Raw genomic sequence first — 24746 nt, 5'->3', positions numbered from 1 at the left:
AGCGACTGCGGCTCGCTTGTGATCACAAGTCGCCAACGGGACGATCCAACAGAAACACGCCCCTCCGACACGCCCACCGAACGAAAACATGTGGCAACGCACGATTACTGTCGTTGTCGTTCGTTTGCCACAATCATGAGTGCTGTGGTGGCGACGACCAAGTCGTACACGCACGTGGTGTCCGCAGACGGACGCACTATGACGGTACGCTTACACGCGGCCCAGAGCAGTCGTGATTGTTTCTCCGCCGATCAGCCCAGTACCGGACACGCCGTCTGGTTTGCGGCGGAGAATCTGACGCAAATGCTGGTGGATCAGGTCCGTTCGCCCTCGAAGAGTTGGAGGGAAGCCCGACATGTATTGGAACTCGGGGCAGGACCCGGCTTGGTAGGGATATGGGCAGCCAAGCTTCTCGAAGACGGCGGTAGTGGTGCCCGTGATAACGGCAATCTTACTCCTGGCACTGAAACTCGGCAATATCTATTCACAGACGGGGATGCGGATGTTGTGGCTTTGTTGCAGCGGAATTGTGACTACAACGCGATGCCAGACAGTGTCGTGTGCGCCAAACTTTGGTGGGGACCCGAGGAATCGTCCGCGTTGCGAAGTTTGCGTCCGGGAGGCTTCGACATTATACTCGGCGCCGATTTGATTTACGGACGTGAGCATACTTTGCAACAAGGGAACGTCCTAGACAATCTCATGAGTACCGTGCAAACGCTGCTGGCAATCAATGGCGTTTTCTACCTGGCTTTCACCCGGCGAGATTTGCCCGTGGACGTCGTTCTGGCTTGTGCCGAGAAACACGGAATGGTGTACGAGCTAGAAGAAGACTATGTTTTTGATATTTTTGACACCAATACTGATGGGCAGACTTGTTTCTGGAGAGACGCTATTTATGCTTTTCGTCGAACACGCATTGCGGCGTCGCCATTGCTTCCGGCTGCGGCAACACCTGATGGCGCCGTCGATAGAGGGTGTGGACACGACGGAATAATACCATAGCAAGTCAAATGTTTTGTAAGAAAACTCTCTGTAGCGTTGTATCCCAATCGATTCTATTACAAACTATTCATGTACAGTGTGTTGGTACCGGCACCAAAGCCCAAATCCAAAGTGTTGGCTTGGAACAAATTGTGTTTGGTGGTGTGTAGAATCGCCTTGTTGAGTTCCAGATAAACGGGAGAGGATTGCCACCGCTCCTGTGCGCAGTAGTCTCGTATAGACATCCACTGGATCGCCGCAATTTCGTCGGGACACGCGGCGAACAAGGACGACGTGGTTTCCCAATCGGCTTCCTCCCGAACGACGTGTGTCAACGCCATGCGACAGACAAAGAACATGTCCGACACGGTCCGTCCGAGCCGGGCAGTTGCTGTTTTCTTGGAGGCATGTGCTTGTCGGAAAACGAGGACGCCTTGAAAGCTTGCGTGCAGTCCGGTTTCTTCGTGGAGTTCCCGCACGGCGGCATCGTGGAGGTCTTCGTGCGGATCGGCCAACCCGGTCGGCATTTTCCACAATCCGTAGGCGGCAGCCGGTCCCGACTTTTCTTGCACCACGAGCATGCGGGTTTCGTCGAGCGGGTGCAGGATTAGACAGCCGACGCCGATTTGGTGCGTGGGACCGTGGGGTAGTCGCGACGGTACGTTCGGTGGGAGCCATTTGGTCAGTACCAACACGTTGGGCGTACCGGCATGGGTCGGATCGGCTCCATCGCCGTCTTTCCTAGCGTTTTCGGGCGCCACAATGAGATGAAAGTCAAAGCCCAGGGACGTCGCGATCGGTATTTTATCGGCTTGACCAGGTGGTACGTGAATCCATATACCCTTACGGCCCTGTTGCTCCCATTGTTGTAAGCTTTGGGCCAGACAGGACTGGAATTCCTGCACCGTCATTTCTTGATGGTCCGTCATTTTGTCGAGGTGGATCGTGACTCCTTTGTAGTGGTCTTCCGAAAGAAGTCTTTCCGGAAAGGAAGCATCTTCCGGAATGTTGGTTTGGTTGTCTGGGCTGGTCGGCTCACACGAAGCGATCGTCCGGTTGGAAACGGACGACGCTGCCAGGATTCCTCCACCCGACAAAGCCAAGACGACACGAGTGCGGGTAGATACGACGTGTACGGGACGGGTGTACGGTAAGGATTCGTGTCTGTTGCTATTGCGGCGCACTAGGATGGTAGGCACGCGACCCGACAGTCGTGAGCCGGGGTAGTTTGGTACAACTCGCGAGATCAAACGACTACCAGCACTCGTCGTCGTCGTCCGCAGAGACAAAAGTGCCGCTGTTGCGTTCATGAGTGACTGTGAGTATGTGAGAAAGACGAGAATGGAAGTCAAAGGTGCTATCGGCAGTTCTTTCTTCATGGCCGACCCCGGATGTGGAAAGGCCGACCGACTCTGGACCGAAATCGAAACGAAGGCGGAGGTTCTCTGGGAAGGGAAAAAGTCTTGCTGACTGTGACTTGTCTCCATCGAGAATGTGCACGGAATCGTGAATTTGCGGACAGACACAGACACGATGACAACCTCTCGACCACATCTAACTGTAAAATACCGCGTAATTACGGTGAGTGCGTACTCCTAAACAAGGGAAGCTAACTAACTGTAAGCGTTGAAAGTGAGTTCTTGGTACGGTGCCGTATGGAATACGAGGAGCGAGGCTATATTTTTCAACTGATGCAAGAGACTGTTCGAAACACATAAGCTTTGTCTACGTCTCGGACAGATCGTCTTCGCTAGAATCCGTGGAAAAGTAGCTACCCCTGCAGTTACATAGGGAGATGACGCCCTTTTGACTCCTTTGCGGATGTCTCGTCTTCCTAACAAACCTATCACTCAACGTCCGGAGTCATCGTCTTTTTCTCCCTGCGCGACAGCGTAGTTTGGAAGGGGCCAACCTCGTCGAGACACGGTGGTTGTGGAAGCGCGGAACCAGGAGGTCCAAGGATTCCCGACACGAAATGTGTATGACACCCGGGAGTACACACATACAGTAGGTACCATCACGGAACACACCCGCGCCCCGGGTGGTACCGTGAAGCCTCCGTAGGCAAGCGTTGGGAAAAATAACCATCTATAGTGTGTATACACATACAGACTCAAAACGGTGTTCATCCGAGGTGCTAAAGACAGCACCACCAACACACAACTGTTCGTGGCTCTCTGTTTGAACTGAACCAGTGGTGCGTTTCGGCGGGATCATCGAGGTCGATCTACACAGCTTTCTCCAAGACAATTGTCGTTGCATACTAGTTTCGTCAACTTGCAGTTCATTTCAGAATTGACCAGAGGCTTTTAGACTCGTTCGGAAAACCAACGGCAATCCGATTCGACAGCAACGGTGCCACTCCATTCACCCCTCTAACGCTCGCACCTCTGGTATCCTACAAGATCATTGCTTTTAGAGTAGGTGCCTCTTACCGATTGTACAATTTCCATTTTTGGCCAAATGATGCCGCCACCGAAAATTTCGGGAACCATTCGGTCCAAAAATCCACTCAAGGGGGCCGTGGAGATTCTACCGGTACGTAGTGTGAATGGAATGGAGCAACAATAAGTCTCCGGTTACAGTGGTCGTCATCGTCGTCGTCGTCGTGTACATCCCCTTGTTCTGATTTTCGTCCTGTTTCTTCCGGGCGGGGCACCCTCTAGGATCGACTGTACTACGCGGCTCTCAAAGCACCTCCACCGTCCCACAATATCCTCGCGTCGACACCGCGCAAAACCAAGGCTACCAACGACACGGTGGAAAAGAAGCAGATTCACTTTTTCAACATGGACCACGAACTCGTGTACTGGAATTTCTTTCTCGATTTCGGTCCCTTGAATCTAGGGCAATTCTCGCGTTTCGCCCTAAAATTACAAGACAAGTTACACAAATTCCCCGTCGTGTGCTTTTATTCCAACACGGTACCCGCCAAACGCGCCAACGCCATCTTTTTGATTTGTGCTTGGCAAATTGTGTACCTGCATCGATCTCCGGAACAGGCCTTTTGCGGTTTCGATTCGGCCTTGACGGAGCAAACATCCACCGACGCTCCGGACGACAACAGCACTCTCAATCATGGATGTGGAAGCAACCAAGGAGAAACCGGCGCTTCGGCTTCGCCCGTATCGCGATCACAAGGAATCTTGACGATTGGTCCGTTACCACCCTTTCACGACGCTTCACCAGTGGCATGCACGTATGATCTCACCGTCATGGATTGTTTGCGTGGCATGCACAAAGCCCGATCCTTGGGATTTTACGACGAGAAATCTTTCGACGTGGAAGAATACGAACATTTTGAGCAAGTTGAAGTACGTTGCAACGGGCTATCGAGTCGCGGCCTGCTCGGTTGGTTTCGCTGCCGTCCATCGACCTCACACACACACACTATCTTCTCGTCCTTCACAGAATGGCGATTTAAATTGGATCGTCAAAGATAAAATTTTGGCCTTTGCGGGGCCATCGTTCGAACGCCACGTGTCGCCGGAAGGCTACTGTACACTTGCCCCGGCCGATTACATTCCATATTTTCAACGGAAGAAAGTTGAGCTCGTCGTCCGACTCAATAAGAAACTATATCACGAACAAGACTTTGAGCAAGCGGGTATTCGCCATATGGAGGCTTTCTTCATTGATGGTTCCTGCCCGCCCATGAGGATATTGCAACAAGTTCTAGACGGGTTTGAATCGGTACCGACCGGTAAGGCATTTGCGGTACACTGCAAAGCTGGGTTGGGGCGGACGGGTACATGTATTGGTGCCTACCTAATGAAGCACTATCGTTTCACCGCTGCCGAAGCTATTGGCTGGATGCGTATTTGCCGACCGGGGTGTGTCATTGGACCACAGCAGCACTTTTTGAAACAAATTGAATCTCGAATGTGGCAAGAAGGCGCAGCGAGCGGTCCGATTCCGAGGTCACCCCCGTTCGAGCCAGAAGTTCGTAAAATGGAGACTGACAGTGTAGAAGCCCTCATTGGACGGGCTGGACAAGCCAATGCGCTTCTAGCAGCTCGTGGGCGTCGTGGGGGGAAATCAACTGTTTCGGACCCACCCATTACACCAGAACAGCAACAAAAAGGCAAGCCTGTACCGGTGACGCCCGAAAGCAAAGTCAAGTTATGGTTTTGAGACTGCCAAAGCTCTGCTGTTGTCTATCGACGGCGGATTACCTTTTCGCCGATACAATGCCTGCTACACAATATTCTGTTCTTTGTACATCGTCAATTATTCGTTAAGGGGATGCATTTATATTGACGTCAATCGTGACTAAGTATGCTTGTTTACTCGCATTCTCAATCGGCTACCAACAAAGAAATAGTTACGGGAGTTGTCTCAGTAGAGCTTGCTTGTTATAGAGCTCCAAACCACTTAATTTCAAGTTTCTGGATAAATAGATTTCCAATGAGGTTATGGAACCGTAACCGCAATCGCATCCATAACAGCACTACTTTGAGTGGCTGCGCTATCCCATAGCGGGGCCTGACGGTCAATGCGAATAATTGACTGTAGGATGGGACCACTGCAGCTCTCTACTCCATGTTCTGAGTGAAAAATAAAAACGATTGCCTCGTTAGAAGTCCATTGCGCTTGCAGTTAGCCAACACGGCAAAACAAATTCTTCCTAAGAAGAAGAACCCCTTCCATTAACATAAGCCAACGATATGATTTGATAAGACATTGCACAGGTCCAGTCCGTTTGCAATCGCATTTCCGCGAATGCTTCATTCGTGTTTCGGACACTCCTTCCTCCAAAAGATCCAGACCGTTCTAGAGCCCTCTCTTTTTTCAGTCAAACGATAACGAGAGGGTACGGACGAGGCCATTCTCTGACGCAGACAAAACCTTGGTTCCTTCCCGAGCAAAATCGTCGTCCGCTCTTTTCCGCTAGCTAGAGAACTCACAAACCATGTTCCAATTCTCACGCGTTTTAGTTTCAAAGCTTGCTCTTAGTTCTAAATCTTGGACCTTCGCGCTCATCAATTCCCCTACTTTACGTCAACCTTATCTACTTCGGGCGATGTCTTCTGGATCGAACCTTGCCTCTGCCTTAATGGGCCCCCCGGTTTGCTCCCTTGTACCTCCCGGAGTCTGCCAGTTTGGCCCAGATTTTACGGCCGCTTCCTTGTTGGAGCGCATCAAAGTTTCTCCGACTTCTTCGTTGTTGCGGTTTGGCCTGCCTGATGCCAACCAGCCCTTGAATCTCTCCACTTGCGCTTGCATTCTAGCAAACGCTGATATCGACGGCGAAGACGTGACGCGCCCCTACACGCCGATCAGTACCAACGCTGATATTGGTTACTTTGATATGCTCATCAAGGACTACGGAAAAGATGCCAAAATGTCGCGCTACATGTGTGAGGTGCTCCAGCCCGGTGAAGCTGTTAATTTCAAACATATCAATCCCAACGTGAAGCTCCAGGCGCCCTTTTCCTTCGATCATATACTGATGCTAGTGGGTGGAACAGGATTAACACCCATGGTGCAAGCGTTGCACGCCATTCTCGGTAGCATAAATCCAACCATCGATTCCAAGAAACCAAAAGTCACCATGTTGTACGGAAGCAAGTCGAGTGACGATATTCTCGGGAAAGACCTTCTCGATCAGTGGGCCAAGGACTACCCGGAGCAGTTTAAGCTCATCACCGTTCTTAGCGATGAACCAGAGGACTCGGACTGGAAAGGTGAGCGCGGATACATTACGAAAGACTTGGTCGCCGACAACTTTCCTTCGCCGGATGCTGATAATCTCCAAGTCTTCGTGTGCGGTCCGCCGCCAATGTACAACGCCTTGTCCGGACCGCGAGACGACACGGACAAGGTTGGCGGCTTGCTTGGAGATATGGGATACAAGCCCAGTCAGGTGTACAAATTCTAGATAAGTCCTCCTGTCGTCAACTACGTTAGTTTTGTGATATTCGCAAATAACAAGACATAATGTTCGTCGGTTTCTCAATGATTGCTCTGCAATAGACAAACGTATTCGGCGGACCTACTTCTTTGCGTCAACAGTAAATGGGCCCTTTCAGGCAAAACAATAAAATTGCCGCTGGCAGACGTCTTTGCAAAAGAGTCTACCGTCGATGTTGTAGCCTTCCGACTCCACAAACAGTATCACGAATTTGTCGGCTTATGTTCTCCCAATGATAGTGAGCTTCATTTATCCTTAGTTTGGCTACTCTGAGCGCTGATACATCTCCCCGGATACCTTGCGTTTCATGCGCAGTCTATTAATGTAACCCAGAACAATTTTCTCCGTAAGATGTAATCACCATGTATTTCTATGGACGTACATAATAACTGTATATAAACAAACGCAGTAATATCATGTCGAAGCTATCCAGATCTCTGGTGAGTCAGCCTGACTGTGAATTATTGAAAACTCCGGTTTCTTCTGATCCTTTGACTGTTTGAGTGGGTAGTCGACAATAAATAGATTCTTTCTTATTTCTCCTCCACGTTTGATCTACTCTTTCACACTGCTAGTGCTTGTTGTTGAGTTTTTTATTTAACTTTTCACTAGTTCTGTTTCCTCTCAAACCTCGCTGTTTGATCGCTAATCCTTCGCTATTTCATCGCTTTCTCCGACGGATACTTTCAACACTTTCTCGAGTCTTACATTCAATTCGTTGACTCGTTTCATAGGATGATCATATCCCAAAATCCATCGAACACATAATTTAGCTTGAGATGAGAGCTCGCTCTTTTTCAAATCTCTTCGTGTGACAGACATGTCGCTTTCTGCCAGACATGTCCCGCTTGACTCCCAAACTTGACAGTGAATAGGGGACATAGTTGTTCCCCAAATGTTTTGTCCAATTTGTCGCGGAGCCTAAGTAATAGAGTTTTTAGAGAACGGGCTTATTTATTTCAAACAATTAATTTATTTAGATGGTGCCAAAAGTTGACTTACAGTTGCTTTCCATTTACTCCATATGTAAAGAATGAATGCTCGCGTTAGGCTTAAACGATGTTGAGAAAAGTAAACAAAACTGACATCGAAAACGAATCAAAATCGACCAATGTATGGCCTGCTGGACCTCGACGGTCTCGAAAACGCACAAGCTCTGAGCAGTCCTTGTCATAAATCTGGCTACCATATCATCTTCTCCTTCTCGCTAAAAATCTCTTTTTTGCACGATGTCTTCCAAATCGAACGTCGGCTCTGCCTTAACGGGCCCCCCCGTTTGCTCGCTTGTTCCTCCCGGAGTCTGCCAGTTTGGTCCAGAATTTACGGCCGCTTCATTGTTGGGACGTATCAAAGTTTCTCCGACTTCTTCGTTGTTACGGTTTGGCCTGCCTGATGCCAACCAGCCCTTGAATCTCTCCACTTGCGCTTGCATTCTAGCCAAAATTACCGTCGATGGCGAAGATTTCACGCGCCCCTACACGCCGATCAGCACGAACGCTGACATTGGACGCTTCGATTTGCTCATCAAGAACTACGGCGAAGATACCAAAATGTCGCGTTACATGTGTGAGGTGCTCCAGCCCGGTGAAGCTGTTCATTTCAAACATATCGATCCCAACGTGAAGCTCCAGGCGCCCTTTCCCTTCGATCATATACTGATGCTAGTGGGTGGAACAGGATTAACACCCATGGTGCAAGCGTTGCACGCCATTCTCGGTAGCATAAATCCAACCATCGATTCCAAGAAACCAAAAGTCACCATGTTGTACGGAAGCAAGTCGAGTGACGATATTCTCGGGAAAGACCTTCTCGATCAGTGGGCCAAGGACTACCCGGAGCAGTTTAAGCTCATCACCGTTCTTAGCGATGAACCAGAGGACTCGGACTGGAAAGGTGAGCGCGGATACATTACGAAAGACTTGGTCGCCGACAACTTTCCTTCGCCGGATGCTGATAATCTCCAAGTCTTCGTGTGCGGTCCGCCGCCAATGTACAACGCCTTGTCCGGACCGCGAGACGACACGGACAAGGTTGGCGGCTTGCTTGGAGATATGGGATACAAGCCCAGTCAGGTGTACAAATTCTAGATAAGTCCTCCTGTCGTCAACTACGTTAGTTTTGTGATATTCGCAAATAACAAGACATAATGTTCGTCGGTTTCTCAATGATTGCTCTGCAATAGACAAACGTATTCGGCGGACCTACTTCTTTGCGGGAACTGGTCGGCGTTTCCGTGCTGGCACTCCTTTGCGGAGAGTCACACTGATAGCATTCGCAGGAATCGCGTACGGTGATGCCTTCGCTCCCCCATGAGAGGTCACATTTTCCTCGCCTGTTAGCAACGCGTCCAGCGCGTCTACGAGATTACCCTGTAAGATTAACTCGACCTGATTCTTTTTGAGTGTGGCCCTTCCGGCCGGGGCATCCGAGTCGACGCTGCCCGCACAAGCAAAGCGCTGGCAGACGTCTTTGCAAAAGACTCGACCGTCGATGTTATAGCTTTCCAAACCCCGAACCCTTGTAACGAACTTTTTTGACTGCCGTTGCTCTACTTCAATCGATATTTGCGGCGGCGGTCCCCGACCTAATTTGACGATGCGGTTGCCCGGCATTTTAACAAGGGCGAAACCTCGCTCCATTTTATCTTGCCAAGCCAAAGCAACTTGTTTTCGTGTTAGCACCTGTGGAGTAGATTGGACCGGATCTCCAGACGTCCTTTTCCTCTTATACAAGACATCGGTCAAGGGGCCATCCAAGTGGACGGTGTTGTGCCGAGCCAGATTTTCTCGTATCAGATAGTCGTCCAAGAGAGCTCGGATTTCTTTAAGTGTCAGCATACTTGAATTTTTCCGTTCTTCGCTCGTTGCATTCGCCGCCGTCACAGCCTCAGAATTCAGACGCAGCGGGGAAATAAAATGGTGTGGGACTGTGTACAAATCAATCAGCACTAACTTGTTGGGACCCGATAAGCGACTGCTCCCATTTTCAGGAGAATTCGCCTTTTCCTCTCGGACGATATGCTGCACATCTGGATGTCTCCGGTTCACATCGATTAGCATTGCGAACGGGTCTTTATTAGCCACGTCGGGGCCGACAGAAATCAAGCCTTGCTCTATTTGTTCCTGCACGTAAACGCCAAACTTTTTGTATCGAGTTTGTTTCAGATTTATGATGGTACCTTGAGGTCGCGACGGTAGGACGTATTGCGCATAAAAGGTTGCCACCGCCATGGGCAAGTCCGATTTTGAAAGAGCGGCTACTGCCTTGCAGACGGCATGGTGCAGAAGAGCCTCATTAGTAGCTTCTAATGGCATTTTCTGTTCTCCATTCTCCATATCCCTATCTAGCAATGTGTTAGATTTGCTTGACCCATAGGTGTCGTCGGACACAGTAATATTTTCCATCCCAGCGCAATTTTCACCTCCATATAGTACTGGGGGAGTCTCTTCTTCGTCGGGAAAAGGGGGGTTTGTTTTTTCTCGGGTGCTCTTTGAAGAAGCTGTTCCATGATGTTTTTCCTCGCCCTCTGCATCGGGGTGTGATTCCGCCGAGGAGGAAAGGGGAACCACCCGAACTCCTTCCTGGAAACCCAAGTTGCCGTAATGTCCTGCATTGAACGTTGCACCGCCCGTTGGATTAACTCGAGCTTCACGGTTAAGATTATGGCGTAGTTGTTTAGGAGGCAGCTGCTGCTTCCAAAGATCGTCGCCGTAGCAAGAGACAACGTGTACTCCGATTCCTTGAGTTTGTGGACCTACATCCTGCAAGGATTTCACGGCGTTGTCGAGCCAACCGACCGCCAAGGGTTGTGGATTGCCAGCAACAGTGATCGCAACAACGCGTTGAGAGCTTGGCCATGACAAAGGTAATTGGAAAATACCAGCACGCATCAGATCGGCTCCCCGGCAGAGATACTTGGAGACTTGGTGAGGGACTGGTATCGTTGGGAGACTACTACTGGGTAAGACGGAAAGCAGGACGACGGACGGAACCTGCAGTGTATTTCTGGGTCCAAAATCAATCTCCAGCCAGACGCACTGTGCTGGCGATGGTTCCCGATACGGCCACCTGAAGGAAATTTCGTCAGTACTTGTGTTTTGTCCATCTTCCGGTGATCGCAGGTACATTGTGACCTTGCGTCCGTCATCCAGAATGAGTTTCCGTGACGAGAGAGCCCCTTGCAGAAACGCAGCGTCTAGTACGGCATCCTGCTCTAGACAGAACGCTACAACTTCGGAATCTGCATTTTCCGAACAAGTGTCCGGTGGTGATCGACACAACAACTCCATGGCTTGTTGACGCAAGCGCAGTCGATCCGACTTACGCAGTGGCACATCCTTGCCTTTTTTTCCTTCGAAATAGACGCTACTGTTTTCTTTGCGGAACATCGAGGTACTGTCGGGTCAAGAGAGTTTTGAATACGGTAAGAAACGGTAGAGAAAATAGAGATTCTAGAGTAGCCCTTTCATTTCCTGTAACTCTAGCTCTACTCTAGAGAGAATCTCATGCTAATCTCAGTCCGTGAGTTGTTTTCGACTTGTTGCAGACGGGCGAATGCAGACGCCTATATTTTTATGAACGCGATTGGGATTTGTTCCTTTATATTAGCGGAAGCGAGACTCAGGCTATGAATAAAGTTGCAATTGCTGTTGATGCTATTGTCTATTATGCCATCAATTGCACAAGTCCGACTAAGTACTTTCCCAATCGAGAAATGCGAGCTAATGTGAGACCCTCATTTCATTTGTTGACAAACATCTTACCTAGCGAAGCAAACCATGCCACTTATTGGTGGAGTTTTGAATCAATAAATGGATGAGAAATCGTTGTACATACAAGCCACGCAGACGCAGAATCCAGATTCCGACGGCCACTCCCCTCCTTTATTGCGTCATGTTTATGCTGGTATGCAGTCAAACATTCTTTGTTATTGTGCACTTGTTTTGGATTAGCGGTAAACCTTATTTTGTTGCTGTCGTAGCATTGATTAGTGGACATGCACTCTCTACGACTGCGCAACGTGCTCACTTCGAGACTGCAAAAATATCTATCTAGTAATTGTAGAGAGAGACCAGGTACGCCAATTTGAGGAGATTTTTACCTGTTAGTGAGACTGAGTTCGACATTTTTTATTGGAACATGAACATGGAATGAATACAGGGTTTTCGTGTTGATAAATTATAGCCACACAATGCTACAATTTGATACTACTTTGTAGATAGAATTGATTAGCTTCAGCATTTGTTTGTTGGAACATCCATCTAGGATTCACTACCTCTAGATCTTGGCCTCATTGCCATTTCCTTCTTCCTGGCTCTGTTGTGACAGACGCAGTGGCCAGACAACTGTCCTCGTCGGGTTCATTACCCGTGTGTGGCATGCCGGAGGAAGATACGAAGCGTCTCATAGGAAACCAAATATTTGCGTTACGCATCCAAATGTTTGCAACATACACAACTCTGGTTTCCGCTGCATGAGGCGTATAAGACAACTCGTCTTATCAAACCTGATATGCTAGGAACGAAATATTCCTGATTACCATACAGTTTCCCTAGATGAAAGTTGTCAACAGATACTGGTGACACCATCCGAACTCAATGGTTTGGTGATCACATAGGTGATCCAATTGTCTCGACATAAACTATGTCAATGGTTTGACAGCCAGTACATTGGCTAAAGGGTTCCTACGTTTGTACATTCTGTTTCCAACACAAAAGGTTTCATTTTGGAATCTATATTTTAGTCTTACAATCACAATCTAAAAACTTACCAATTAAAACAATTGGTGCCTCTACGAGGCTTACCCCCAACTTCTACTTGTTTGTCGTATTATACAAATACATTTGTAAGCAGGTAGAATTCTCTCAGTGTTGCCTCTGACATGGAATCCTTTGGGACCAAGAAAAGAACTTAGCAAGGCAAGCTGTCATAAGTCTTGTCCCTGGAGTTTTGCTACGGAACCGCCAATGCATCAAATGGCACTGTCGGAGTCTTACAAACGGCAACGGATAGCAAGCTTCTGCGAAAAACATTCAGTAATCTTCCTTGCACTCCTGGATAATGCCAAGGAAGGGTCAAGCAATTCAACAACATCCAGCAGAAACCAAAGGAACATGCTGCCTGGTTTGATGCACCAACCAATAGTATTTTGTGCCAACGGAAAACATATTTCTACGTGGTTTGGTCCAAAATCACGTTAATGGATGCGTGAACAAAATGCCGGCCATTATTTGGTATGTGGGATTTACAACAGCCTCTGTTTGCTGCATTGGCCAGCCTCCAAGCTTTAGAGATCATTTCATCAGTTACAGATATTGGATTTGCTAAAAAGTTGCCCCTGTTGCGAATCAATTTTGCAAGTACTGGACCAAATGGTAACAAATAGATTGGAAGCAAAGTTTGATTGATGCCCATACATGAGAAAAAAATATCTTGTCAATAACAAGTATAGAGAATTGTAATTGGCTTTCCGTAGGGAATTTCCTCTTTTGGAAACTCGAATAACGCAAGCCTAAATCAGTCTGGCGAGCTTCAAACACAACACTCCCCCTCCGTCGCTTCAAATTCATGAACAACAGTACATGCTACAAACCTAACATCGACCAACGCTGACGAGGGTCTCTGTGTGACTTCGCAATGTCACGACTCCCAGTCAAAATCAATCACACTGCAAATTCCAACGTCTACTCTGGAATCCGAAGGAAAAGACCCTTCAAACATGTTGAGCATCCTTTTCAAGAGCTTGGTTTACAAATTCCATTTGAGTCAAACGGTTCCATGAAGCACAAATAGATTTGAACTTCTTTCTATTACCGAAGCAAGCCGAAATAGGCCTTACCCGAGAATGACAACCATAGACAGTGGGGACGCTCAAGATGCTAAGCAGGACGAGGAACAGAGATCTAGCAAGGTGCCTAGAAACGAAGGACCAGGGGTCGACGCACCGTCTCAGGGATCAAGACACCGACACGAATGGCTTCAAGCTCCGTCCGCACCGCAGCATCCACGAGTAGGGACCGATTATCAGGCGACATCCTTGCCTTCGCCGAGCCAAGCAAAGTAGGGGACGAACTTACACGGAACGTTTCATATGGTAGCAAAAGAAAGGATAGATTCCTTCCGTCCAATTGTCACTGGGCCAGATATACAGCTAATTGTTGATTTTAGATGACGTGATTATTTGGTGAATTTGTAGACTTACCGCATGATGACTTGAGCGAGAAAGTATCGGCAGTGAAGATAAATATGCCTAATCCTAGCTGACTGTGAGCCTTTGCACGATCCCTTTACAATCTTTGACGTCAGCGAGAAGCAAAACAGTGTTTTCCCTGCGATAATGATTCGCTACACCAGAGCGCGCTCGTTAGAAAGATACAAGATTCATGCCGCCACTTGCGTCGCCTCATGGTCGCTTGCAACCTAATTTCCCGAGGATGGACATGCAGCGTCGTTTACATCTATTGTGCATCGTTGTATCCGACTAGCGCTTCCATTTTCCAATTTACCTTCTCCCGGATTGTTTCTAAATGTTGATCGGGAATGTTCGGAATAGAGTCTGGTAAAGCCGGTGGCCGAGAGGATAGCATCGCCGGCGAGTCACATGCCGCCTCTAATTGAAGAATAGGCTGTAGCTGGGTCAACAGGGATTGCAATGAGCTTCCGTAGGGAGCCAGAATAACCTGTGGAGCCTCTCGTTCGGGCCGATACCAGTATTCCCCAGGGAACCACTGAAAGAAATCGTTCGTCACTTGTTGTATTTTGGAGGCGCGGAGTTCGAAAACATTGGCAAATGGTTTAGGTACATCGCCTATAACTGCAGACGCATCAATACCGGGTTGGCGTGGCGGCAGTTCGTAAACGGCGTTTCTTAAACGATCGTTCCCGGCCACGGCTTGGCATGGAATCACTTCCCTTTTCGAAAAAGATAGCTGACAGTCATCACGATGTAGATCGTTAAGGACAGCAGTAGCGCTGTCCAGCGTCCATGATTTGGTAACAAAGTCATGCCAACTAATATTGGAATGTGACGGCATGGCCACAGGTTGCGCGTACAAAGCTCTCAGCCAATCGAAGACATCCCGCACCGCATAAATGACGAGCCCACTATTTGCTTTTGCCGTCCAGGAAGGTGCGGAAAAAGATTTATTCCAAGAGGGTGTTTGGAACCATGGAGCCGGTCTGATCCATCGGCTTTGGAGCTGGAGTTTTGGAAAGCACGTTTGTAAATGGTCTTTCCACCAGTCAACGCCCGATAGTCGCTCCCCAAGCAGAATAATATGATTCGGTGGCGAAGAAGTATTTCTAATTCCGATTTTTATTCCATTCGTTTCTTTCGTAATTGCAGCTTCTTCATTAGTGCGCCCGCTACTATTCGAATAATTTCGTTCGAATACGCCCGTGGGAGCACCAGAGGGTACCGGGTCGAATAAAATTCCTGCTCCCTTTTCCGTCCAGTTCGTGCTCTTTAAAGTAGCCGCGGCATTTTCGCTGGGGTTATTCTTCCAGCTGTTCCAACCCAACGGCGTGGAGGAAAGCAGGAGGAAAAAGCCCAAAATCACAACACCAAACGATATCATGGCTCGAAAGCGACATGGCGATGCGGACAGGGTGTCACCGCGCGGAATGCGGGACCTACGAACGAACGATGGACGGTGGCCATTGTCGTCTTCATAATCGTGGTCTAGTAGACCAGCCTCTTCGTACTGAGTACCGTCGTCGACGCTGTTCTCAGCATACCGCCAATCGCCGTCCCACGTTTCATCATCACCGTCATCCTCAATGTAAAAAGGATTCAGCTTATTCGTACTGGAGGCTGGTAATGAATGAGTCGATACTAGTCGATGATTTGCCATATTTGGTTTGGCTTCGGGAAGGCATTTCAATGTTCACAGTCAATGTGAATTGGAATGTTGTCGACTTTTTTCTCGCGAAGTCACTGTGATGGCTTTAAATAGGGAAAACAAAATTTTCTAGTAACATTCATGTTAGGATCTACAGTAACGTGTTTCTTTTTGACGACTTCGAACATGAACACTAGATACCAACTTTAAATCAGCACCAAGAGAGTTAGTTATCTGAACCTTACTCGGGCTCGGCGTGATCATTTGCAGTTACGAAATGGGTTCCTCGATGTCGACTGCAAGCGAAATCTCGCTTCTAACATATACCCAACAGTGTCAATGCAAGAAAAAGTCTCCTGATTATTAGGGATAATTTGTAACATAGACTACTGGATTTGCTCACTTTTCCTACTCACAGGCAGTCCTCGGAAAAACGCCTTCCAGTCGTCAAGTGCGCATACTCGCGAAACATCCAAGCAGCATGTTCTCGACCGAGACACATTTTCGGCTTTTGATAACGACTTTGACCTTTCTAGGTCAAACGGGAACCACTCTTTGGTCCGATTCCAGACGTGGTCTTGCGTCGTCTCTGACAAACAGCGAACCGGGAGATCTGTACTCGTTTCAAGCTTGCGATCGATCCTTGCCAGCAATGACGTCTCTGCGTCACTCGAGAGTGTCCGGTTGGCGAAATCAAGCAAGGGCACCATGTTCTGCTCCAACGCTTCAGCCAACAGAAAGCCGGAGTCCAAAGAATGGGCCCCATTAATTTTGCGGGAGACAAACCTTTGAGCAGCCCGACATGTGTGCGGTGCCATTCCTTGCAATCCGTCACAAGTAAATTGTTCTACCAGACTCCGGCCCTCTTTCGCAGTGTGAAAGTTAACAATCGTCACATCGTGATCTGTGACCGATTGGTACCGTTCACGAACTTTGTGGCTGTAGTGAAATTCGAAGCTTGCTAAGGTGCCTGGGTTTTCCAAAAAGTCAACAAGGTTTGAACGTTCACGAAATGGTAAGTCGCGATTCATTTCAAAATGCAAACTGGTTAGCCACTCGTCAAATCGCCGATGGAAAACAATTACTTGAATCTCCCAGTCGGCAAAGTAGTCTTGAACAAACTGCCGAATTTGCGGTTCGTGGCAAAAAGCAAACTCCTCCGCTGAAAGTACGATATTCTTCGAATTTGCCAGTGCACTTGCGACAAAGTGTTGAAAGGACTGTAGCACTCGCTGACAATTCATTTCCCATGGTCCCTTTCGTCCTGACAAACAAAACGCGAGATTGGCTGTGTTTTTGGTGCCTCGGAAATGACCGGGCAGCATCCAAGGGAATACGATGTTGTCTTTCTCCAGCAATACTTTTTTGTGGGCTGCCAGAAAACTCTGAATGGCGGTAGTGGACGTTTTGTGGGGTCCTACATGCCAGAAAAGAGTAGGTGGGCTGCCGGAGATAGGCCGAGATATTGTGCGGTTGGTGTTCACGTTGACGGATTCCGACGTCGGCCACTGCCGAGGCGAGGTAATGTGGGCGCCTGCGGACGACGTCGACTCCTCCTTTGTCGGCACAGCAAAACCGTAGAGATCGGTGTGTTCTTTCGTTGAAACATCCAATTCTGCTTGACTATCGATTGCGGTGGCAATCTCACGGATTGCACCACCACAACCAAATTCTTCCGGATCGAGGCAAAGGGTTTGTTGTAGTTGGTGAATGGTGCGCCAGCTGCCGTAGAGTTGTAGTACAGTAGGAATGAGCACCAGTACCGTGAAAGTGAGTATCCGCCCACTAATTTGCATTGACATTGTCGAAAAAGTATTCCGCGCTAGATGGTTATCGGCTGTTAACCGCAGTCGACGAGCTGTCGAGACGGAACGTCGTCCAATGAGTGGCGAGACACGTAACCTGTTGCCAGAGCGCAGCTGGAATGGCGCACTGGCGCCTTCGATCTATGCTTCTTTCTGTCTGGATTGTCAAGTTGACTAGTGTATCAGCTCAATTGACAGCAATAGGAATCAACTGTAAGTATAGCCACCAGTGTTGTGTGTAGGGTCTTTTTGTTGTTGCGTATCCGGCTTCCTTTTTGGTTGCGTTTCACTTTTTACTTCGTAGTACAAAAGAGGAAGAGCGACAAGAGGTGGTGACTGACGGACAGTGAGCAGGTCTCTCCAATTTTCCTCATCGGCGAATGGCACCCAATTTGGTTTTTGGTTTCTGTTTTGTTAGAGAGCTTTTGCTAACGTTTTCGCAAATACAACCGCTACCTACTTTCTGTTAACAGCTAATGCACCAACTTTGAACGCATGCGGGGCAAAATTTCGATTCGTATCTGGTTCAAAAATAATATTCGACGCGAGTCCTCAAAAACTCTTATGGACGGTAAGATTTCAAATAATTGAAAATCGACGGACAAATCCTGTCTTTTCTCAGCGTGTCGGGGACGAACAGACACAGTGACGACATGGATTCGATTGAGGGACAACCGACAATGACGATACGAGACATGCTCACAAGAATAAATACATGCGTACACCACCGTACCAAAGAAACGATAGACTTTGGCGACTGCTACATTGATAGAGTCGCTGAGTGAGCGTATTATTTTGGAAAACGAATTAATTTTCCGTGGGAGACGCCTTATGGAACAGAAAAGAGCGGCTTTCGTGATGCCTTCCTATGAAGCCAGGAATCTGGTTGGGCCAGTGCGATCGCTTTAGAGGAACCAACTCCTTTACGATTCTCGCCAACATTAAACATAAGCAGGGACGTGCTAGATGAGTGGGTCGGTCGCACGGCAAAAAAGACGCAGAAACCAGGTAATTTGCTGTTGCGGTGCGTAAGTGCCGATACGTGGGGCGCGTTTTTTAAACGCGGGTCGTGAATGGAAGCTAGCCTTTCTGACACGGACCATCACAGCCAAGAGTGGATACGGCTAGTGTTGTGGATGAAAGATCACACAAATTGTCGGCTGAAGCGGAATAGAAAATTTGCGCAATTGCCTGTTACAGCATCCATAATCTACTGCTCTCCTGCTTTGACATGTCTCCACTGGCTCCTCCTCCACCCTGCCGCCGTCCGAACATTAGCGAGCGTATTTCCATGCTGCAAATGGCGCAACTAGCGCATTGCAGCACATCAGTCCCTCATGGTGGAGTTCCTCTCGTACTGCCACCGGTGCCCGTAAACCAAGGCCCAGATTTTAGGCCACTGACACTAACCTTGCCACGGTCGCAATCTAGGAAGGCCAGGCGTTTCGGATTCTACCAGTACCGCCCACGCAAGTCTCCAGCAACTCCTGATACGATTATGATTCGGCTAATGGATGAAAGTGAATGGTTATGAACCAATTTTGTGTGGACTTAAGCTGGCTGCCTCAACAGCATATAACAATGACTGTTTCTACCTATGAGTACGCTTACATTAGTCTCTAATCGTGTTTTTTGTGACACGGCCACCTAATTTCTTAATGCCCGGCTGCAACATCTTTTGTCATCAGTCATCATTGTTAGTGGGCTTCTCCACATTGTCATAGAGATGCTATTGTCACGCATCGAAGTACTGCATTACAGAATTTGCGAGAGACTCAGCGGAAAGAACCTTCGATCACCGTCTCCTGGAACAGCCACGGTCACAGATACTCGATTCCTTGCCGAAATCTATGTCGATCTTTTATTAATTATCATGTCAAAAGATCTCTCTTTATTTTGACTAGTAGGCTGCCTGAAAATAAATTAGAGGGATCCCAAATCAGCACCATTTGATTGAGGTACCAAAGGAAATCAGGCAACGCCAGTAACAGAGAAAACGTGCCTGACCTACCTAACCTGTGTACTCAATATTGTTTGCATTTTTGCTATCAAAACATATTTTTGGCAGACAACTCCCAACTACTGGGAGAATATTGTGCAATATAGACTACTAGATTTGCTCAGTCTATTTCCCTACTCACAGGCAGTCCTCGGAAAAACGCCTTCCAGTCGTCAAGTGCGCATACTCGCGAAACATCCAAGCAGCATGTTCTCGACCGAGACACATTTTCGGCTTTTGATAACGACTTTGACCTTTCTAGGTCAAACGGGAACCACTCTTTGGTCCGATTCCAGACGTGGCCTTGCGCCGTCTCTGACAAACAGCGAACCGGGAGATCTGTACTCGTTTCAAGCTTGCGATCGATCCTTGCCAGTAATGACGTCTCTTCGTCACTCGAGAGTGTCCGGTTGGCGAAATCAAGCAAGGGCAGCATGTTCTGCTCCAATGCTTCAGCCAACAGAAAGCCAGAGTCCAAAGAATGTGACTTATTGATCTTGATGGAGACAAACCTTTGAGCAGCCCGACATGTGTGCGGTGCCATTCCTTGCAACCCGTCACAAACGAATTGTTCTATCAGACTCCGGCCCTCATCCGCCGTGTGAAAGTTAACAATCGTCACATTGTGATCCGTGACCGATTGGTACCGTTCACGAACTTTGTGGCTATAATGAAATTCGACAGTGGAAAAGATGCTTGGGGCTTCCAAAAAGTCAACAATGTTTGAACGTTCACGAAATGGTGTGTGGCGATTCTTTTGAAAATGCAAACTGGCTAGCCAATCGTCAAAACGGCGAAAAAATACAATCACTCGAATTTCCCAACCAGCAAAGTAGTCTTGAACAAACTGCTGAATTTGTAGTTCGTTGAAGAAAGAAAATCCCTCGGCTGACAGTACGATGTTCTTCGAATCTGCCCGTGCGCCTGCAACAAAGTGTTGAAAGGACTGCAACATTTGTTGGCAACTCATATCCTTAGGTCCTTTTCGTCCAGACAGACACCTTGCTACATTGACTACAATTTCGGCACCATGGAAATGTCCCGGCATCATCCAAGGAGACTCAATGTTATCTTTCTCCCGCAATAAATATTTGTTGGCCGCCAGAAACCTCTGAATGGCGGTAGTGGACGTTTTGTGGGGTCCTACATGCCAGAAAAGTGTAGGTGGGTTGCCGGATACGGGCACAGCTGTCGTGTTGTTGTTTTCGTCAAAAGAATCCGATGCCTGCCATTGCCGAGGTGTGGTAATGTGTATACCCGTGGATGACGTCGACTCCTCATTGGTTGGCAAAGCGACCCCACCAAGAGCAGATTGCTCTTTCTTTAAAACGTGCGAGTCTCTTTGCTTGTTAGTCGCAAAAGTGTTCTCTTTGATGTCACCACGACCGATCGTGAGAAGGCGAAGGGTTCGTTGGAGTTGGTGAATGCTACGTAAGCTGCCGTATAGATAGAGCACGGCAGGGATGAGCACCAGTACTGTAAAAGTGGATGCCCCACAATTGCGATGCATTGCACACGTCAACAAATTGTGCTTTACGCTGTAGTGCCTACACTTTCGTGCAGAGAGAATATCGCGTCTTTAATATAGTCAAAGAGATGCTAGGTTGAATGCCCTCCAACGAATGATGCAAAAGGGCAATTGGAGTATTGTAGGGGCATGCACAATCGATACTTGGTGTATAGGGTAGCTTGCCTGAAGCATTCCAACAGTCAGGGAATTGATAGCAGTGTAGTTCGGAGAAAATTGCTCAACCCATAGGCAATCGATTGTGGAATGAGATGGATCTATCGAAACAAAAAAAAACACTTACCGTTTTTCCCTTTTTCAATTTGTGTTCCTGGGTACATAACCTTTCTAAGTAGAATATCCTTCTGTCATAGAGGAAAGAGTTTCATAGGTACCACGGTTTAGCATACCTTGATTACTATGCGTTCGCTGTGTTTTGACATCCGCTTCACCAGTGCCGATAGCATATTCTGTTGCGAAGCGCCAATTTTTGCTAAATTCTTAAAATACACTTTGTACAGAGATGTAGTTTTGCTAACCTACTTATATACATTTTATCACGACTATTGACGATTTTCACTTAGACTTGATGCTTGGCTGTGTTTTACTCACAGATTGTTTCGTAAAAGTTTGCCGGCTAGCATGCTATCGCTGAATTTCCTGCGTATACAATAGCAAAAAATAATTGGTTTTAGAAATTGCAAAACTGTTGCGCCTGCTTCACTCTCGAATCACTACGGCCCGTCCTTTAAATAGGAGCGAATGGCATCAAACCTTGGTTTGTATATTTAACAGGAGTACTTTTTCTTCTTATCTTGAAGCAATACAGTTTCTATTACCCGTAACGCTCTAACCGCTTTTACTACGGGACATAGTCAAACAATCAACGCCGGTTGCGACATATTGTTGTCACTATTCGTCTTGCTTCTTCGCGTTGTCCTGGAGGAGTTGCTCGACTCACGAATCCCTATGATGCGCAACAAAATCTGCCAGAGACTTAGAGGAAAGAACCCGCGATCGCCATCTCCTCGGACAGCCAAGGCCCTTGATTGTCCCGTCGCAATCTTTTCGGATTCTGGCGTTTTTTGCTTTGCGAGACTAGTTGCGCGAAATCCCACTATTGGATCCGCCATCTCTCGACATTGACCCTCTTCAAGGCCCTTCACCTTACGCGGAGGTTTTTCGGCGGTGGACTCGCCACTCGTCTCCTGGTTCGAAAGCGATAGCGCTCCCGGATTTTTACTCGTTTGCACTTTAGAAATGATCAGACTCGTCTTGGTCCGACAGGTCGCTTCGCCATTCTTGGCTTCAAACAGTGCGAATTCAATCTCGCGAATCTCGTCCCGAATGTTCCGTACCAGCGAAATACCGCCCGTCAAACCCCGGGCCTCGACTTCTTCCAAATTCCGCGCGTTTTCTTCCGACAAATCCGCAATTGCGACACGTAGTTTGCGGATTTGGCTTTCGCTGGCCCCAATCTGAGCCTGTAGTTGTCGTCTCTGCGCTTCCAAGGACTCGTTCGCGTTGCAATCAACACCTGGGAGTCGGGACTTTGTTGGGGATTCCGGTATTAGCAGCCATTGCGAAGCAATCGCCTCGCCTTCCGAGCCGGCTTCCCGAACCCAGTAGGCCAACTCATCTTCACCATTCTCCCACACTTCTTGCATGCGCTCCAGCTCGGCCAGTTTCCCTTCCTGCGTAGCTTTCAGCGAACGCACATGTGAGGCCAAAGCTGACGCTCCTCCGCCCATGAGCAAAAGTCCATGACATACGGATACTTCTTCGGCCATATTGTCCAAACACGTGGACAGGGCCTTCGCCAAGGAAGCGAGTTCGTCGAGACGATTGAGTAGTTGCGGAACAGACTCGGCCTGGTCCGTGTGGGGACGATCCAAAACGGCGGATTTGGTGACCAGTTTGGATGCTGCTGCGTCGGCGGTCTCTAAATTGGCGTCGGTACCGTGCCGCGCGGCCTCGACGGGTCGCAGTAATTCTTCACAGGCGGGTGCACCCATTTCGACGGACCAATTGTACAGATCCTTGCCGCCGATATCAATGTCTGCCGGCATGCCGGCATCTACCAGCTGCTGCAGTCGAGCAACTTCGTCTGAGCCAATACAACGCAAAGCTTCGGCCGTAAAGGCATGTCGAATCGCTTCGCGCTTGGAGGGTGCCATATCCACTGGTCGGATTGGCTTGGGACGCAAAGGCGATGATGCAGCACCGGTATTGCTGCGTTCTGGTATGTTTCCGATATCCGTCGCCGCTGCACCCGTGGAAGTGGGGCTGCCAAAAACACTCCAACCGCTCGACATGGATTGGGAATTCTCCTCTAGGCCATTGCCAAAGGCTAATTCCCACGCGGAAATTCCATCGAAACGTCCCATATTCGGTATATCCACCGCGGTATTTTTCGAGATTCCGTGGTTTTCCGTTTCGCTAACGTGGTTCGCGGCTTCCTGTTGTATAGCGGCAACGTTTGGTCGAATAGAAGGATCAGCGCCCATTCGCAGCAAACAGTTGACAGCGGATGTAGAACCAAAAGAAACGGCAATATGTAGGGGAGGAATGCCGGTGGATAGGAGAGTTTCTCGGTCCTGTGTCTGCGGCGTGGCTGTTGCCGCGTTGCTGGAGGAGTTCTTGGTGTTAGACTCGTTCGTCAAAATGGCGTTGATAATATCAACTCGATCGTGTTCGGCTGCCAACACGAGGAGGGACCGTTTTTCGGCAAGCGATGTGACTTGATCCTCGTTTTTGTCGTCGGTGTGCGCCGACGAGGATACTCCCGAGGCTGTCTCGTGTTGCTTTTCTGTAGCCATCGGTGTTTGCTCCTCCTCATCACTGGCAATTTGCTTCCCCGTTGGATGCGGTAGAAAATCGTCCTCGTCCTCCTCGTCTTCATCGCCGACGGTCAAGGCACTGGGCAATCGGTGTCTATTTCCGGTTCCGGAGTTGGATGGATCCACTACGTGAATGCGTTCCGGCACCCAGTCTTCTTCGTCACGGCGTGTTGTGTCTTCTCGCGAATCTTCGTCTTCGCCCAATTCGGAATCTTCCGGAGTCTCGCGTGGTTGCTGCGGAACGGAGAGGTCTTCGGAAACGTGGGATTCGTCCCCAGTCTTTTTGTCGGTGTGGTTGTCAGTGTCGGGCAGATTCTCCACCAGAACCCCGCTGCCGGTCTCGGCGTCCTTATCCTCCAACGTCAACGACGGGTGGTCCTCATGATCGTCCTCCGCTTCGTATTCTTCGTCCGTGTAGGATTCGTACGACTCTTCTTCGTCGTTGTCCCGGGAGCGACCCCAAAACCAAGGCATGGTTGGTACACTGCTATCCGTATGACGCAACACACACTAATTGATGGTCTGCAGTCACTGCAATGCCTTCTACAAAGAGACTCGGTCAACGAGAGCCGTTAGAGTCACGGTCACTCGTTCAAACGCCAGACGACGGGACTCGTGTCACATGAGACATACATCATGACTCAGCGTCCTGTATGTTAGGGTAGGGCTTTTACACGTTCGACAGTCACTGTAAGCCGTTTCTCGTTCTCTACTACTCTAGTAGTAGCTCTATAGAGCTCAACACAAGAATGTGAAAGTCCGGGCTTTTCCTCTCTTCTCTAATAGAGCAATCGCGCCGTGACACCAAGCAAACATTCACGTTGAGTCGCGTCTGTCCCGTGGCGTTCCGAGTCAAC

General features: G+C 48.6%; 10 protein-coding genes across 10 annotated transcripts; 4 read left to right on the top strand and 6 right to left on the bottom strand.

The window, feature by feature from the left end:
• Positions 1-135: 135 nt before the first annotated feature.
• On the top strand, positions 136-1005 carry PHATRDRAFT_39038 (predicted protein; the record flags this gene model as incomplete). Its single annotated transcript, XM_002183135.1, has 1 exon — positions 136-1005. The coding sequence occupies one exon, from the start codon at positions 136-138 to the stop codon at positions 1003-1005; it is 870 nt and encodes a 289-aa protein (XP_002183171.1).
• A 317-nt stretch (positions 1006-1322) lies between these two features.
• Positions 1323-1895, bottom strand: PHATRDRAFT_15207 (predicted protein; the record flags this gene model as incomplete). The annotated part of the gene is made up of 1 exon (XM_002183010.1): positions 1323-1895. A coding segment is annotated over one exon (573 nt), but the record flags the coding sequence as incomplete, so codon positions are not given.
• A 1866-nt stretch (positions 1896-3761) lies between these two features.
• cdc14 (predicted protein) lies at positions 3762-4881 on the top strand (the record flags this gene model as incomplete). The annotated part of the gene is made up of 3 exons (XM_002183134.1): positions 3762-3996; positions 4126-4298; positions 4396-4881. Coding segments are annotated over 3 exons (894 nt in total), but the record flags the coding sequence as incomplete, so codon positions are not given.
• Positions 4882-5912: 1031 nt separating this feature from the next.
• On the top strand, positions 5913-6787 carry PHATRDRAFT_29660 (predicted protein; the record flags this gene model as incomplete). The annotated part of the gene is made up of 1 exon (XM_002183133.1): positions 5913-6787. A coding segment is annotated over exon 1 (780 nt), but the record flags the coding sequence as incomplete, so codon positions are not given.
• A 1312-nt stretch (positions 6788-8099) lies between these two features.
• PHATRDRAFT_29658 (predicted protein) lies at positions 8100-8904 on the top strand (the record flags this gene model as incomplete). The annotated part of the gene is made up of 1 exon (XM_002183132.1): positions 8100-8904. A coding segment is annotated over exon 1 (777 nt), but the record flags the coding sequence as incomplete, so codon positions are not given.
• Positions 8905-9099: 195 nt separating this feature from the next.
• Positions 9100-11318, bottom strand: PHATRDRAFT_48547 (predicted protein; the record flags this gene model as incomplete). Its single annotated transcript, XM_002183009.1, has 1 exon — positions 9100-11318. The coding sequence occupies exon 1, from the start codon at positions 11284-11286 to the stop codon at positions 9100-9102; it is 2187 nt and encodes a 728-aa protein (XP_002183045.1). The 5' UTR covers positions 11287-11318.
• Positions 11319-14057: 2739 nt separating this feature from the next.
• Positions 14058-15782, bottom strand: PHATRDRAFT_48546 (predicted protein). Its single transcript, XM_002183008.1, has one exon. The coding sequence runs from the start codon at positions 15748-15750 to the stop codon at positions 14356-14358; it is 1395 nt and encodes a 464-aa protein (XP_002183044.1). The 5' UTR covers positions 15751-15782; the 3' UTR covers positions 14058-14355.
• Positions 15783-16079: 297 nt separating this feature from the next.
• Positions 16080-17931, bottom strand: PHATRDRAFT_48545 (predicted protein). The gene has a single exon (XM_002183007.1). It carries the CDS (start codon positions 17538-17540, stop codon positions 16125-16127), a length of 1416 nt encoding a protein of 471 aa, XP_002183043.1. The 5' UTR covers positions 17541-17931; the 3' UTR covers positions 16080-16124.
• A 1732-nt stretch (positions 17932-19663) lies between these two features.
• Positions 19664-21052, bottom strand: PHATRDRAFT_48544 (predicted protein; the record flags this gene model as incomplete). Its single annotated transcript, XM_002183006.1, has 1 exon — positions 19664-21052. One exon carries the CDS (start codon positions 21050-21052, stop codon positions 19664-19666), a length of 1389 nt encoding a protein of 462 aa, XP_002183042.1.
• Positions 21053-21924: 872 nt separating this feature from the next.
• On the bottom strand, positions 21925-24423 carry PHATRDRAFT_48543 (predicted protein; the record flags this gene model as incomplete). The annotated part of the gene is made up of 1 exon (XM_002183005.1): positions 21925-24423. Exon 1 carries the CDS (start codon positions 24361-24363, stop codon positions 21925-21927), a length of 2439 nt encoding a protein of 812 aa, XP_002183041.1. The 5' UTR covers positions 24364-24423.
• Positions 24424-24746: the final 323 nt, after the last annotated feature.

Source organism: Phaeodactylum tricornutum, chromosome 18 (assembly GCF_000150955.2).
Source record: "Phaeodactylum tricornutum CCAP 1055/1 chromosome 18, whole genome shotgun sequence".
NCBI lineage: Eukaryota > Bacillariophyta > Bacillariophyceae > Surirellales > Neidiaceae > Phaeodactylum > Phaeodactylum tricornutum.
This window is presented reverse-complemented; position numbering and strand designations above follow the sequence as displayed.